The following is an 18033-nucleotide window of genomic DNA, read 5'->3' on the forward strand; positions in this document are numbered from 1 at the left end:
ATGATGACTGACCTTGATGTTTGTCCCCCAGGTTCATGACTACCTCCGCAGCAAGCTGTGCTCCCTCTATGAAAATGACTGCATTTTTGATAAATTCGAGTGTGTATGGAATGGGTCAGACAGGTAAGAAACGCTCTAGGGCTGAAGAACCTCCCAGAGACAGACCCTCACCTTGAGAAGGCACTGGGCAATTTATCCGAAGTGAAAAACAGCCAAAGGGAGGTCGAAGTTGGGCCCAAAAGCTTGGCCAGGATGCATGGTGCAGGTCATCAGATGGACTCTGCAGTCAGACCTGTAAAGAAGGAAAGGATGCCTTGAGACCCTGAATCTATCTCTGTCTGGCACAGGTATCTATCTATTCAATATCAGCAAGAGTTCTGTCTTTGACACATACGGCATGTAGGTCACCATGCCTAAAGAAGACACTAATGGCCCACCAGCAAGGTTCAGCCTGAACAGCTCTGATTACTGCAAAGAGGGCTTCCATGATCAAAAAATCACCCCTCGAAGCTGCTGGTGTAGACTTGACCAAAGGCCCTGGTGGCTCATTAGCTGAATTCTAGTCAACCTCATTTATCACACTCCCTCAAAGTGATTTATTACTGTTTTAAGGCCCTTGATTTCAACAATACTTCATATTCCCTCCCAATAGCTCATTTTTAGTTTGACAAATACAGATGATGCTCTGATTTCTGTGAGAACAGGGTGCAGGCAGCTGGGCTGATTTAACTCCTAGATGGAAGTGGCATCAGTGTAATAGTGCTTGGTAGCATGGAAATTCTTTCACAGCAAGCCACTTAGAGATTCTATCTTTGAGTGAGCACAAGCTGTCTTTCTAACACCATTTTTTAACCTCTGCCATTGCCCCCAGATGAACCCCACAGTTAACAGGACAGGCAGGAGTCACCACATGCAAAAGACTCAAGTCACACTGCCTATTTGGCATAGGACAGAGAGAAAAGCAGCTGTGACATGTGAAGAAAGTCCCCCAAGGGAAAAGAAGCCAGCCCTGTTATTAATAGTATTTATATGCTTGATGTTGTCATTGTTATCTTAGCCTAGATTCAAAATTGACACCTATTAGGCACCTATTATGTACCAGGCACTTCACACACAACATTTAATCCCAACCACCATCCAAGAAGGTGGTGTTCATCACTCCCACTATGCAGTGGAGAAACTGCAATTTAGTGAGATTAAAAAAAGTGACCTGCCTGGTCTCCTAAAGTGGTAAGTAAAGAAATTTTTAGTTTCCCATATACCACAACTGGGGGATTAGGGTTTGGACTCAGATAAGCTGGAGATGTTTGGGATGAGACAGGGAAGACTCTCTCTGATTGTTTAAAAGATTGGTGGGAGAGGTGAGCATCAATGCCAAAGAAGCACTGAGGCTGAGTGTCCTGGAGTCTGGCACGTGCGGGTCTGAGGCCCGACTTTGTGCCTCACAAGCACTATGTGTGCTTACTTCTCCTCTGTCACTTCCTTGCATAGGATAAAGGAAGCTGGAATAAGATGGCAGAAGTAGAGCACCCAGCGCCCTGCCTGACAAGGTCATGGGCAGTCATCTAGCCGAGGGATAAACATGGTTCACAACTTCAGTTTCGTGGGTAAGGGTAACAGGTTGATGTGCACAGTTGACAAAGTACCCACAGTAGCCCAAGTTTGGCAGTCTTTCCCTCCATCTCATGAAGAACAGATGAGGCTGGACTCTACTTTTCATTCAGAAGCCAGCTCCCACCAGCCACCACAAGATGGTACCTGAGAAGCCTGTCTGTGTAGGTTACTGTGCCCAAGAACTGTCTATCTCTCACCAGCCTGCCACTGGTCTCAGATGTCACCATTACACATTCAGGACCTTGTTGCTGGAAGGCTTTAGGCATCCACTGCTCTCCTGACTGATCACAAATGCCCCTAAGAACGGTAACTTGTAAAATCAGAAACCATCCAAGTATCTAGCACCAAACTCACCTTACCACCCCAGATCCTTTTAAAATTTGAATTAAAGTAAGACCATGACATCCATTTTGCAGACAAGTTTTCTTAAAAGACTGAATTTAGAGCTAGTTCTTAGAAGGGCAGAGGCCACCCCATGGGTCACTACTGTCTCAGTATTTCTCCCACCTGGCTGATGGAATGAAGCCCTGAGGTCAGGTGGCCAGAAGTCCTGCTATGGCAGCTGTGCTGTATAAATGTGCAGCCATTTGCTCTTTTCAAATTGTTTCAACTGGTTTCTATTTTCACAACCTCATTCTAGCCTCAGAATCCTAAAGGAAGGTAGGTAGACTAGAATTATAACATCTGGACTCAGTGAGCCAAAGAGCCAAAAAGAAGCTATGGAACAACACAAAGGGATGTCACCATCCTTTGTTTCCAAGTCCAGCCAAAGAGCTTGGCATTCTTCGTGATGCAACAGGAAGTCATGATTCCAGTATAGAGCCTGTTTGGGTTTTTTGGTTTTAATAAAACCTATAGTGCCATAAGCCAAGTCATAATGTAGTGTCATTTACTCCAGAAAGACAATGGGCATATATTCTTGCTTTTCTCTATGACACTCAGTCACTCCCTATTTCTTTCCCACCTGCAGTGTCATCATGACCGGCTCCTACAACAACTTCTTCAGGATGTTCGATCGAAACACCAAGCGTGATGTGACCCTTGAGGCCTCGAGGGAAAACAGCAAACCCCGGGCTATCCTCAAACCCCGAAAAGTGTGTGTGGGGGGCAAGCGGAGAAAAGATGAGATCAGTGTCGACAGTCTGGACTTTAGCAAAAAGATCTTGCATACAGCTTGGCATCCTTCAGAAAATATTATAGCAGTGGCGGCTACAAATAACCTATATATATTCCAGGACAAGGTTAACTAGGAGGACAAGTTATTACTTAATCTCACATACTGAATACTAGTCAAATGAGTTTTTAAATGTTTCTTTGGGTCTTCATTTGATGCATTGACTTTAATTTCCCTATGCATAAAATAATTGGAATAGAATTAAAAGGAGTTCAACTTTCCCATGTTCCCAGTTCTAAGAAACGTTTGTCAAACCCAACAGGTTTGGGCCACTTCTGTTTAGATTTGAGAGCTGCCAGCTAACAGTAATTCTTCTATAGTTGACTTGAATTTCTGATGCTTTGATCGCCCAGTTTTTTCCCTCTGGTGGGTCCCGTGTTTTGTTTCTAGGTGTCTGCTGCGATAAAATGAGGTTGTCTGTAGTATTTAAGGAGAAAAGAGATCAGTTTTTTTTTAATTAAGCAATTCCATTTGATTGAAAACGACACATAATAAACTGTTTACTCCTACAGAACTTCTCTTTTTGTGAAAAAGCATGACTAGTCTCTCCTTTGCTCCTCCATCACTTTTTTTTCCATTTTCTTCATAACAATTTGGTTTAAGCCAGAGAGGTATTTGGCGAAGCTGAGAAGAGGATGCAGAATTAGGCACTGTGCTTTCATTCTGTAAGCACCATAGAAACAGCCTGAAAATTGGGTAGGAAATGCCATGAATGCTTCAGGGGAACAAAGAGAATGTTTTCCACACTGGCTTCTTGCAATTCATTTACCAAAGCCATGCAGGGCATATTCCCTCTGCTGCTTTGTTACTTTGTACTCTTGCTTTTTGTCCTTTTAAATGGTATCATAGAATCCCCTACCTACATGTTCCTTGAAGGTTTCCCCTTCAACCTTTTCTGGTATATTTACAACACTGACTTCAAAGGGTTGCGCCCTGGTTGCTTGGTATCTGGGGTTCTAAATGAGGCAGTAGGCTGGAGCAGTGGCAGCCCCCTCAGCTCCCTAAAAAGGCTGGTTTGTTCTTTTGGGATGTGCCTCCTAAGCAGCCCTCACCCGTTTCTGGTTTTGGTAACCAGACAACCTATCAATCTCTGTTGTGCCTCGAACAAAAAAGACCAAAAACAGTACTGATTTGTAAAGTCTAATCAAGCTCTTCTAGCCCACTGCAAGCTCACCATATGGGAAAATAGACCCAAGGGCTCTCATCCTACAAAAAATGGGATATAAAGGAATCAGGAAGTATCAACCCACTCTTGTCCTAAGTATGTAAGTCACATCTCCTTAAAAAGTAAGACTTGGTCTCCTCCAAAAAAATAACATTCATGAAATGTTTGTTCTGATATGCCAGAATTTTTTTTCTAACAGTCACAAGACAGGCTGATTTATCCTTCCCCTCAGGTAAGGATTTAGACTTACCACTTCTAGAAAGTCATTTCCGGAAAGTTCTGCAAGGCACACTTCTAAGATGGGCCTTAAATGAATTTAAGAGATTTAGATACCTGGAAAGGTGGCTTGGAGAGTGTGTGGGTGGTATGCGGGTTACTGTCTCCAACTCTGTCTTGATGACTCATTTCCCCTGACTTCCATCCAGTAGATGGGAAATAGCTTAGGATGAGAGCTTTACACTGAAAGACAAATTTCTTCCAGTTTGTGGATTTACTAGAGGTTCCAACTTTCAAACATAATTTGCTTTGGAGGAAAAAATATAGTGAAAGAATCTCTATCTCAATTCTAAACTATTATCCAATTAATAACAGCTTTTTGGCAAAGAAATAAGTATCTCCCTAAGTTGTACCAATTTTGTAAGATGCAGCCCATATCAAGAAAATTAAAATGTAAATGAGTTTAACTTTGCATTGTAGGCATGTGAGGAGGAAGACGGGGGTTTCCCTAACTTTCTCATCTTCCTGCAATGAAAGCCGATCCTCAGACATCCCGAATGGCCCAGTGTCTGGGCAGGAACAATGGCTTGATAGGGACAATGTTCTTAGAGGAGATTTAAGAGTCAGAAACTTCAACTCATAGAGAACTGTGATGAGTAGAAAGGACCATTAGTTCATGGTCCTGAGTTTACCATCCTCTTACTCTGTGGCCTTTTCTCCACTTCTCTGGGACTCAGTGTCTCAGAATATGCCAGGTGGGGGTTGCACCAATCTTGTTTCTCAAACTGAGCATCAACCCATCCTTGTACTGTTGCTCATTTAACATGTATTTAAGTCACATTTCCTTTTTTTTTTCTTTTATTATTCATATGTGCATACAAGGCTTGGTTCATTTCTCCCCCCTGCCCCCACCCCCTCCCTTACCACCCACTCCACCCCTCCCTCTCCCCCTCACCCCCTCAATACCCAGCAGAAACTATTTTGCCCTTATTTCTAATTTTGTTGTAGAGAGAGTATAAGCAATAACAGGAAGGGACAAGGGTTTTTGCTGGTTGAGATAAGGATAGCTATACAGGGTATTGGCTCACATTGATTTCCTGTGCATGGGTGTTACCTTCTAGGTTAATTCTTTTTGATCTAACCTTTTCTCTAGTACCTGTTCCCTTTTTCCTATTGGCCTCAGTTGCATTTAAGGTATCTGCTTTAGTTTCTCTGTGTTAAGGGCAACAAATGCTAGCTAATTTTTTAGGTGTCTTACCTATCCTCACCCCTCCCTTGTGTGCTAAAGCTTTTATCATGTGCTCATAGTCTAATCCCATTGTTGTGTTTGCCCTTGATCTAATGTCCACATATGAGGGAGAACATAGGATTTTTGGTCTTTTGGGCCAGGCTAACCTCACTCAGAATGATGTTCTCCAATTCCATCCATTTACCAGCGAATGATAACATTTCATTCTTCTTCATGGCTGCATAAAATTCCATTGTAAGTCACATTTCCTTAAAAGCAAGACTTAGACTTAGACATTCATGAAAAGTCTGTTCTCATGTACCAGTATTTTTTCTAACATTAATCACATAGCCACTCCTGTTACAAGCATGTGTCGTGTATCACTTAAATCATTCTGTGAACCACCAGAAGCATGCTTATCTTATCATACTTTCGGACCCTGAGTAACTGGTATGACATTTACACTTTTGGAGACATCAGGGCCTTATGGTTCTTCATATATTAGGGTCAACAGTGCTCCCCAGAACATGTATGAAAATTTTTGATCATTGTATGAAGCATTCATTTTCAGGCCCCCTGAAGTCTGTGGACTCCAAATACCAGTTCTTATAATTACCCAACAGCCTCAGCACACAGGTGTGCAGCCTGTGATCCAAAGAGTGGAGGAAATTTGCCAGACAGATTGGAGTAGAGGGTAGCCATCCTGTCCTTCACCCCACATGAAGGTGCCTTGGGGCAAGCAGTTAGGAAGACAGGAGGGGACAGCTCTAGAGAGAGACCTCAGCAGCAAAGACCACCTCCACTCACCACTCACCAGCTCTCTGGCAGATCTGAACTGAGCATCTCACATCACCAATTCCTTGAGCCCCAGGACAGTTTTTTACTGTCAGAACTCATGCTCTTTTCTGGATGATACTTAAAGCTATTCGAGGGCTACCTTTTCAATTATTTATTTGGTTCTGAAGATCTGCACTGCTTTACAATGAAAGTGCCATCAGGTTTCAACGACAAAGTGTCCATTGAACTAAGGAAAACGTGAGGCATGCCTTCCTGGGCTTTTACTAAGTTTTCCTAATGTAATTTTTGGTTCCTGATATTTAAAAACAATTCAAAAGGTGGAAACTGGACAAACATCCATGCTTGACAGACATCCATGCTTTCTTGTGGGAAGGGGAAGATAAGTTAGGAGAAACAAGAAGACACTTGCCAGCATCAAGGAGTGGGATGTTCTGGAGAGACAGGCAGCAGGGACCAGTTGGCTTCCTAACTCCTTAAAGTCTGGCTTCCCAATAGCAAAGCCTCCTCGATTGGCTAGATCACCATAAATAGCACAGCCATGTTCCCTGAGGACACTCATGCTTTCCTTATCGCCTCCTCTTTGTCCCAGGATGCTATTCTTATCCCACTTTGCAAATAGACTTGAGTTGTCTACCTAACCAAGGTCATATAGCCAGTAAGAGATGGAACCAGGACTCCAACTCGATGTATCTGACTCTAAAACCACCAGAGCTGTTAAAATGCCAGGCCTAATACAGATAGTGCTAACATTTATTGAGCACTTCTTATGGGCCAGGCTTTGTTCTGCAAATTTTACTTGGATTAATTCATTTACCCCCAACACTGTAGGTGCAGATCCAACCATGCATTGGCATCTGGCATTCACCACCGGTGAATATGATAGTATACTTACACAGACCTGGATGGTATACTTGCAGCACACCTGGGCTGTATGGCATAGCCACAAACCTGTACAGCAGGTTACCTAACTGAACACTGTAACACAACATAGAGGTGTGTGTATCTAAACATCTCTAAACAGATTTGGTCACATTATTATCACCACAACAGGAATAATGTGTCATACTAGGACATCAGAACAGCTTCAATGGCAGGTCAGCTACATTGGTCCTAGGCACCAGGAATTTTTCAGCTCCATTATTATCTTACGGGACCACAGAAGTATATGTGGATCAACATTGACTGACACGTTGTTGTGTGGCGCATGACTGTACTGTTACAGCAAAGGAAGCAGAGGTGACAATTAAATTTACATGGTTCACAAGTGATAGAGCCAGGCAATTTGGTCAAAGTTCTCATCACCTACCCCATCTCACATTATAGATAGATGGAAGGGACTGATTAGAAAACAAGTCCCAGTCACTACCCACAGTCTCACCAACAAAGGTTCAACAATGGCCTTGATGTGTCAGGCAGCCAGGCCCTGGGTCAGGGGCTGGAGGTACTGAAATGTGTAAGCCAGGACCCTGCCCTTCACGAGATGGCAGTTACATAGGAGCAATGTGTACATCATGGACATAGTTACAATATAATTGGATATGAACAGAGTGTAAAAATAGTGCAGAGGAGGAAATACGAAACAGTGAATGATAAGGAAAGATTACTCAGATTAAGCGACAGCCAAGCAGAGTTTTCAAGCAGTTCACCCAGCAGACAAAGCACAGTACGGCACTTTTAATGGATAGACCAACACCTGTAAGGAGCTGAAGCATGAATGGGTGTGACAGCCAGGTATGGTAGCGCAGACCTAGAACACAGTACATTGTTCCAAGAAGGCAGAGGCAGGTGAATCAAGAGCTCAAATCCAGCCTGGAATGCATAGTGAGCTCCCATCTCAAAAATAAAATGAACAAAGTGCCAGCATGGTGGCTACTTGGGAGGCAGAGATATAGGAGGATTGTGATCCAAGGCCAGCCTGGAGAAAAACACAAGACTATTTGGAAAAAACACAAAACACTAAAAGCAAAAGAACTGGGAGAATGGGTCAAGCAGTACAGCACTTGCTTAGCAAGCACAAGACTCTGAGTTCAACCCCTAGTAGAGGAGGAACGGGAAGGGGGGTAAGGGAGAGAAGAAATGGTTATGACATGAGGCTCCAGCACTTCTCTCATTCTATTAGAAACACATTCAAAGGTAATTTTTTTAATTCATGAAACCAAGAAGCAAGAGCAAAGCTTTTTTGCCCCACATACATCAAGTATGTCATGAATAAAGATCTCTAGTGTTACATACTTTTTCATAGGATTAAGGCCACTGAAATAGGAAAAAATTCCATATGCCAAAAGTACATCTATATACCTATATAAAACCAAAATAAATTGTTGAAAAATGAGAAATTTTTTAAAAAATTTCAGTTTGCAAGCACTAAACTACCCCTTCTTTCTTTCAATCATCCAGTAATGTTTTTCCTCCAGTGTTAAAGATCTACCCCAGGGCCTGGCACATGCTAGGCAAGTGTTCTACCACTGAACCACACCCCCAAACCTCAGATATTTTTAAGCTCCCACATCTAAGCACTGTATTTAAATGTAAAATAGATGGAAAGAATAAAAGGAAACCAATATTTGCCAGCAGTTACCCTGTGACAGGCACTGGACTAAACATTTTTAATATCCACTGGATAGAAAGATATTTCACGTTTGTCATTGAGAAACAGATTCTAAAGGGTTACATGACACAGCTAGAAGCTTTCTCTAGATCTGTCTTGTCCCATATCCTGCACTTCTTCCAGTCACAATGTGTTCATTTCTACCCATGAGGATACTCCTAAACAAGTCACTCTGTGACCCAATGTTGCCTGATGGCCAAAATTAACTCAGGGGACTAGCAGAGGTCACCAACTCTCAGCTCTGATCTTATTGCTGATTAACAGTTCAGATTTTCTGAGCCCCACTGGTTAAACTGCTCGGACAGAACAAGCCTGACCGGCCTGCCATCCACAGGTGCCTGTCCTCAGACCCTGTCAAGACCATCATCATTGTTGGGCCGGGAACAGAATTAACCACTGCCAGCCTCTTGCCCAGCCTCCCATCCACCCTCATTCCCTGAAAAATCAACCTGGAATTTCTTTGGTAGACAGCTCCCACTAAAGCCCCCACTCATAATTTCAGCCCCCTCAGACTGCTGCATTTATTCTGAGTGGGGTAAAGAAGTCATTTCTCCAGAAATCAGCCTTGGAAGGGACCAGAGAGCACAAGGCCTGGACCCAAGTGCTGGGTTCTTGCCCTTGTCGGCTAATGAGATGGTCTCCAGCCAGAGCAGTAAATCCTGGTGGGTGTCATGAGGACCCAGGGAGGCAGCAGTAGAAGGATGACTGCCTCAATGGCAAATGGGAAAGCAACCTTTTGGTACTCTAAAACCTCAGTTGGGTTTCATTCAGTCATTCATCCAATAAATGTCTACCAAATCCAATGCCAGGGGACTCAGCAAAAGCAGTAGTGCCATCCCCCATCTTCACACAGCCTACAGCACAGTGAGGGGTACAGGCAAACTCACAGGCAAGGATGACAGTTGAGTACCCCAAATGCCAGGTAGAAATCTGAACTCTACCACTTAGAAGCTGAGCAGTCATGGACCAATAATTTAACCTCTCTGTGCCTGAGTTTCCTTGCTGATGAATAAGGGTTAAAATGGCACCTATGTCATAAAATACCGTGGAAATTGGATGATTTGATACACACAAAGCTCTTGGAAGGATGCCTGGCCCACACTATGCACCTGCATATTTACTGCTATGGTTCTGCTAGTGCTGTAAAACAGCATGACAAGCTCCAGGATGGGTATGTCAGGGGCAAGACAGAGCAAAGGAATACTACCTCTTCCAGTTGGAGCTCCAGAAGAGGCACTGGATGCCTTGGGTGACCTGGAGAAATGGAGCGAGTTATCCAGAGGAAGAACATTTCAGACATCAGGATGGGATGTGTAAAGACAAAACAGCTGTGGTGTGAGTTTACTATGTTCCTATATGGCTGACTAGAAAGAAGCCAGAAGGCAGTCTCAGAGAAGTAAGGACACAGTAAAGTGAAGGGACAAAAGTGCATGACCTAAAAAATAATGCTGAACTGGGGGCATGGCTAAAGTGGTAAGGCATTTGCCTAGCAAGTGTGAGGTCCTGAGTTCAAACCCCAGTACCACCAAAAAATAAAAACATTAAAAAATAATGTCTGTCTTAGTGAGGTTCACTCACTGGGGGTCTTTCAGATGCTAGATATCTTGGATGACGAAGTCACGTGAGGAAATATGGTTTCCACCACAATTTAGCAAATATTTGTATTCCAGGCCCAGAAGATGCAGTGATAACCTCAGCTCAAGTGTCACCTCCACAAGGGGCCTTTCCCAACCCCACATAAATCCCATAAGCACCAAGGCATTGTTTAGACCAGTTTTTTAAGATATATATTAGGTACACAGAGGGATTTTATTGTGACACTTCTACACATGCATATCATGTACTTTGACAATTCTTATGCCCTCTCCCCACTTTTAAGAAAGTTTTAACAAGTTTCGTTATTCTATTTTTGTACATGACTATAAAGTACTTTGAACATATCCCCCCCCTTCACCCTCTCCTTTTGCCCTCTCTCCTCCCGTTGGGTCTCACCCCCAAATGATCCCCATTTTACACTCACTCATGTCATTCATTTCTTAAGGTCCAGTTTGCACATATGAAAGAGAATATGCAATATTTGCCTTCTCAGATGATCTCCAGATCCATTCCATTTTCCTGGAAACATAATTTCATTCTTTATCGATGAATAGTTCTCCATTGTATGTATGTGTGTGTGTATATATACATATACATATATATATATCACATTTTGTTTATCCATTTATTGGTCAATAGACATCTAGGCTTGGCTATTGTGACTAGTGCTGCTATAAACATGGGTGTGCTGGTGTCTTGATTATATGCTAACTTACACTCCTCAGATATATGCACAGGAGGTTTAATTCACTCTTTATCCCCAGAGCATAGAGCAGTGTCTGGCCCAGAGTAGATGCTCAATAAATGTTTACTGAGTGAATAAGTAAACAAATGTGTGAGGAAGTCAGGCACAGTCCCTGCCCTCAGGCTGCTTACAAAATCAACAGTAAGCTGTTGGTAATTTAAAGAGATCCTGGTATATAGAAACGCAAATGGTACCACACTGCTCAGAGGAGTCATGGAATTAAAATGAAAAAACTGAAAGTAGTGAGCCAAGGTGTGTTAAGAGCAAGCAACCAAGCACAGATTGCAGCATTATTTAACAGAACACATGTGTCCCTTCTGGTGCATGGCCCTCTCTGCAGTAGTTAGCCTTCAGGGACCCTGCAAAGCATGCAGAAGGGCTGACAGCTTACAATTGATGCCATGGGCACTGATGCAGGGAGCAACACTATCACATCCAAGATATAACGCCCCCACCCTGGCAGGAGCACTAAATATTCCCCATAACAAGGGTAAGGGAAGTGACAAGAGCTATTATTCTCATGCCTCCCACTTGAAGCAAGAGGTAAGACTACCCTTCCTCTGGACATTCGTAGAGGAAGGCAAGCCAGTTCCCCGAAGAAATCACTCATTGCTGAATATATGCCTAATACAGCAAGACAGAGATGGGAGAAGATTGGCATGTTTGTCTGCCTATGTGTCCACAATAGAGGAGGGGAGGCTCTGTGCACAGCTGAAAAGAGCAACAATATATTAGAGAGAGGATGGATGATATGGTCAGTAGGGGTGTGTGATGTGCAAGTGCTGGATTTTACCCTACATGCCCAAGTTTTACCAAGAAAGCCCCTGTGTGGCTTTCTTATTTCTGCTTCTCTGCCTGTGGCATAATTGAAAGTCCTGTTTCATCTAGGCCACTGATTTCCAACTTCAAGTGCAGGTTGCTTGTGAATGGTCATCTTGAATTTATCAAACAGAACAGCAGACAATTACATCTGCATGTTCAACGCAACCTACTTCTCAGAAGGAAAGTGGATGGGTCATGTTACACTCTAGCCATCACATAGTACCACTGTTAAATTCACCGAGCGATGGTACTCTGCCTGTGATGGAGTTCCAGCAGGAGGAAGGCAGGGGTGGGAGACCAGGGCTGTTTTCTTATTCAGTAGTGTATTTATTTAGTGGTAGCTCCATTTTTCAGCCTCTTGTTTCTTCCATGACAAGACAGAGATATCGCTTTTATTTTTCATATTCTTCTTGAAAAACTATAAAAGTTCACTGGGCATTATTTGTAATGTTCTTGGTGAAAGAATCCACTAAAACTCAAAGAAGAGTACATTCATGATGCTAGGACAAATGTCATAGAAACTGAGAGCGTCTATCACTGAGAGCAAGAAAGTGCAGCTCAAAAACCTGGCTTTCCTGAATTACAAAAAGAATGTTTTGGGCTGTGGTGTGGCTCAAGTGGTAGAGTGCCTACCTAGCAAGTGCAAGGCCCTGAATTCAAACCCTAGTACCATAGAAAACAAAAAATAGGAAAGAATATCCCATTTCAAAAAACATAACACTGCCATTAGCAGCTATTCACTTTACCCAGCATAGGAATGATTAACTGACTCCATCAGTCTCAGACGAGAACCACTGCATCCCAAGAGAGACTTAGGGAAGGCTCCAGCAAGAATGGCGTATATTACAGCTTTTCCTCTTCCTCCAGCATTAAACAAATTCTTCTTGGTATCACACAGACTGACTCTCTCTCTCTCTCTCTCTCTCTTTCACACACACACACACACACACACACACACACACACACACACACACAGCCTCAATAGCCCACTAACAGACTCTCAGGGAATCAACTCTGAATTCCTTATCCTTCCTGTAGGAATAAAGGATGCTTCCGATGCTTAAGGACACAGCCTGAAAGCAAAGGTTGTAAATTTTTTATTATCTTTTATATCAGTACTGGGGATCCATGTACAAATTAAATCTCTGCTGGGTTGGTTGACAGTAAGATTATATGACTCCACATAAGATTGTAACAACCTCCTTTTTTATGTGCTCAGTATTACATAACTGTTCAGGTAATGAGCAATAATCGCACATTATTGTTTTTGGAGACATTTCAACTTACTCAGGCACTTTCATGACCAGAAAGATGGTTCCAATTTCCCATGTTGACATGGAGAGTTATTCCAAGGCCAGGATAGAAATCAGGTCTTTTGAACTTTTATGATTAGTTTTATTTCATTATTATGGTTGTTGCTTTTATTTTCCACGTGCCAAAACCCATGTATGCGCTCAACCCTACGCTGAAGTTCTTGATTCTAGTTTTAATGTCTACTGAAGGAAGATGTGGCATTTCTACCTGAGGCATCATGAGGACAGTTCTGTAGTGGCTCTGGGAGGGCTGCCTCATGCCAAGGCTCCCACATGTCCCACATGGGACAATGCATTAATCTTCCACATTAACCATCAAGATTAACTGCTATGAATTATCTTTACCTTCCCAAAATTAGTTCCCCAATTATTTCATACCTCATCATGTGCCACAGAGTAAGCTAGAGAGATAAACAAGGCCCTGTACCTATTTTCAAGGAATATTGTGTGATAGGAAATGTCATTCCAAATGATCAATTAATTTAAATATAAACAGATAAAACCAGGCATGGTGGCACATGTCTGTAATCCTAGCTGCTCAGGAGGTGGAGATTGGGAAAAATCATGGTTCCAGGCCAGATTGGGCAAAAAGTTAGCAAGACCTTATCTCAATCAATAAAATCTGGGCACAGTGGTGTACCTGTCATCCCAGATATCAAGCAAAAATAAATAGGTCCAGGCCAGTCCAGGCATAAAATGAGACAGTATTCAAAACACAGTGAACTCAAAGAGGACTGGGGATATGGGTCAAGTGTTGCAGCCCATTCAAGGCTCTGAGTTCTAACCCCAGTAATGCCAATAAATAAGTAAATCATGATAAATGCAACAGGAGATATAGATATAGATATAGATATAGATATAGATATAGATGTATGTATGTATGAATATTGGTCATTATGGTATTCAGAGTTAGAACATCCGATCTGCTAAGGAGAAATAGTAGGTTGAACCCTAAAGGATGACAGGGGCCACGTAGGTGAGAAGAAACATGTGCAGAGGCATGTGACTGGGAAGCACCAAATATTTCTAAGTAGTGCTAGCAGTTTGTGCTGAAAAGGAAGACTTTTGGGCAAGACCTGCTCAACTGTTGGTGAGAGAACTGGACCAGTCTACAGAAGTCCATTTAGAGAGCTGCGACTTCAGGCAGCAGGCTGTGGGTGGAGTGCGCTGGAAGATTTGAGGGGAGGAATTGACTGAACTGGAATTGCATTTTTGAAGCTCACGCTGGCAACTGTGTAAATGATACATTGGAAGTGGACAAGATTGAAGGCTGTGAGCCTATTTACGAAGATGAAGTGGCCCAGGAGACAGATGATAAAAACCTGAACTGGGAAAGGAGGAAGAGTTGAAGAGGTAAAAACCAATATAACTTAGAGCCTGAGTTTATAAGAGCTAAGAAGAATAAAGATACGTAGTGGATAGCTAAGATGATAAGCAATGGTCACAAAAAGGGAGGGAGAATAAAGACACAAGTGGGCTTAAGAGGGGAAGAAAGTTGGGGAATCTCATTCTGGATTTTTGAGGGGCATGAGGAGGCAGTTGAGTAGCCAGGTGAAGTGAGATCCCCAGAGGACATGTAGCTAAAAAGCTTTCTCTCTGAAATCTAACAGGATGAGGACAGGGACAGAGGTTGTGGCTGCCGTATTTGAGAGAGAACCAGGACTCAAGCTAGGAGCTGGTTTCAGGGAAAATTTTCCCTCCTTTCCAGAATGCTTGCTCATTCTCCCACCTTTAAAGATCTTGGTCTTGACAGTCTCCAGAAAGGGCAGCTGCTAATTAGCCTCCTACCTCTAGGAAGAGGTGATTCAATTCTCCACCGGACATGTGCAGTGGTGTTTGCGGAGGTCATTACACAGGTAGAACGTAGGCTGAGAATGTGTTAGCTGAGGAGAAGACCCTGGAGAGAACACATTAGGAAGCAGACAGAGGACAGGGACCATGCAAAGCAACAGAGTGCAAGAATCGTCGGCAAAGTTTCTGTAGAAGTAAAGATCTCCCTCTTGGAAAAATAAAGAGTCCTATAAATCATATTTTTAAAAATAGATAGCTGGCATGCTAGAGCATACCTGTAATCCTGGTATTTGGGAGGCAGAAGCAGGAAAATAGCAACTTCAAGGTCAGCTGGGCTATATAGCAAGACCTTGTCTAAAGGAAAAAAGAAACAGAAAAAGAAATCTGGTAGAAAAGTAAAGAACTTAAAAGTGGCAAAAATAGTCCACAACTGGAATTCTCAAACACTGCTAAGAAATTATATATGCACAACTTTGGAAAACCCTTCACCATCAGCTACTAACATTAAAGATACTCACACCCTATAACCGATTAACATACAAATATATGTACATATATCACAAATATACATATATATACACATAATAGAGTTATGCCCTACAACCCACCTCTAAATATATATCTGACAAATACATACCTGCGTATACCAGGAAACAAGTTCACAACACCACTATTAATAAATGAAATAACTAGAAAATAGGACAAATGGCCATCTCTAGTACAACACAACAATGTGATCTTCTCCAGATAGAATTCTCTTAATGAAAATAAGCTACAACTTTACAAAGGACATGAAAAATCTTATGAATATGAGAATAAGAAAAAGAAATAAGACCAAAAAATGTATGCTTCATGATTACAATTACATAAAATTCACAAACATTAAGTGTATACTTGTGTGGTGAAGCTACAAGGAAAAGCAAGGAAGAGGTTAACATAGAGCTGAGGACATGGTAGCTTTAGGGGAAAGGAGGGAGTAGGAGCAGAGGATGCCCCATGAGGCTTTCTGGGGCTATTGCACCACTAATTCACCTTTTAAAGGGGTTTTCCTTTTATGATGATTCATTAATCTCTACATTTGTTCTACATAATTTTCTGCATACATACTGTTTCATACTTTAAAAGACTTTAAAGACTAACAGAGGAACTCAAATACCCTAAAAACATGAGTTAGAGTATTAGGGGAACAGTCCCAAATGTCGAGAGCCTTGGAGGCATCCAGAGCAACCTAAGACAGTACGCTCATATGACGACCAAATAAAGAAAATACTAAATTCATTCTGTATGTACAGATGGACAAGGCAATGAAGCACAAAATTTGTAACAGGATAAAGGAGAGTTATGAAGGTAACTATAGCAGCAGCTGTAACTGAGAGCCCCAAGGCTCAAGCAAGGAGCTGGCACAAGCCCAACCTCTCCTTCCCAGTCAGAATTCTCCTTCATTCTCACACATTCAATGATCTTTTTCTTGATCATCTCTAGAAAGGCCACCTGTTAATTAGCATGCTGCCACTAGGAAGAGGTGGGAATGAAGACATCACTTTCTCAGATATCCATCTGGGCACATGACTGAAGTATTTCCATCCAGCATTTCCACTTACCTCATTAAAAAAGAAAATGCTCTAAATAGGACACTATTTACATGACTGACACTTGTTTCTACTGCCCAGAATTCTGTCTTCTTCCTTACAATACACTCCCTACATGTTTTCTTAGTGTAGACCACTCTTTCCCACCCCCATCTTCATCTTGAATGAAGATGACCTCATTTCTACTCCCACTGATGGAGCAAGGAGCCTGGGAAGTTCCAAGATAACATGAATCAGGCCAATCATGACAAGCAAGACTCTATTCTAGAGTTGTGTTTGAACAAGCCAGGAATTGGAGATAAAAATCTATATAGACATAGACATCTAGAAAGGTATCTAGATAGATGATAGATAAATAGATAGATAGATAGATAGATAGATAGATAGATAGATAGATGATAGACAAATAGATATAGATAAATTTGAGACAGCATTTCACTATGTAGCCCAAGCTGGCCTTGAATTCACAATTCTCCTGCCTCAGATTCCCAAGTGCTGGGATGTGTGCTAACACACTCAGCTTGGATATATTCATTCTTGGGGAATGTGAACAAAAAGCCCTAAGGAAATAGAGAAGCTGCTACCATCTTGTACCAGAGGAGCCCTCAGAATGATAGATTCCAGTGTAGCATAGTGGTTTAGGCACAGACCAGTGGATTTTTTCCTATAAAAGGCTAGAAAGTAAAGTAAATATTTTAGGCTTTGCAGGACATACAATCTCTGTTGTAATTATTCAACTATGTCCATTGTTGTATGAAAATATTAAACATACATGTATGTGCATGTTTCTGTTTCAATATAACTTTCTCTTTTTTTAATAAAAATGGGAGAGGACAAGATTTGTCACACAGGCCATAGTTTGCCAACCCCTGATTGAGCATGTCAAATTCTGGCTTCGTGGCTTGCACAGCCCCAAACAAGCTCATTTCTCTATGTTTCACCTTCCTCATCTATAAAGGGAAATGCTAATGGTACTGCCTCACTCGTAGATTAAGTGAGTAAGTATATGGAATGTGACAAAAATAGAGCCTGGCCTGCTAAGGCACGGCAAGTGCAGCTGCTATTGCTATGATCATCACGATTATCACCAGTGATGCTGGGAGAGAATCCCAGTCTGTGCCAAAATGGAGCAAAAGCTCAGAGCCCAAGCTCTTTAGTTACATGAGGTAATGAGTCCTTTTTTTTCACTTAAACAAGTTTGACTTGGATTTCTGCAGTAGTATTGCAATCATCCCACATGACTAAGTGAAAATCAAAGCAGGGATGACCGTCACATAATGTCCATGATGTAACTTTCCTCATTTCTACATCTATCATAGGCGTCACCAGTCAATACATCTCCCCAGCATGTACTACACAAGGTCTCAGATGTGG

General features: G+C 42.1%; 1 protein-coding gene across 10 annotated transcripts in view; it reads left to right on the forward strand.

Moving 5' to 3' along the window:
- Nucleotides 1-3302, forward strand: part of Ppp2r2b (protein phosphatase 2 regulatory subunit Bbeta) — a 425683-nt gene extending 422381 nt beyond the window's left edge. For all 10 annotated transcript variants that reach the window (XM_074076719.1, XM_074076717.1, XM_074076721.1 and 7 more), the window contains 2 exons: nt 32-123; nt 2585-3302. In XM_074076719.1, coding sequence (XP_073932820.1) covers nt 32-123; nt 2585-2864 — 372 coding nt within the window. In that variant the 3' untranslated portion in view covers nt 2865-3302. The remainder of the gene's footprint in view (nt 1-31; nt 124-2584) is intronic.
- The last annotated feature ends 14731 nt before the right edge of the window (nt 3303-18033 follow it).

This window comes from Castor canadensis, chromosome 6 (assembly GCF_047511655.1).
Source record: "Castor canadensis chromosome 6, mCasCan1.hap1v2, whole genome shotgun sequence".
NCBI lineage: Eukaryota > Metazoa > Chordata > Mammalia > Rodentia > Castoridae > Castor > Castor canadensis.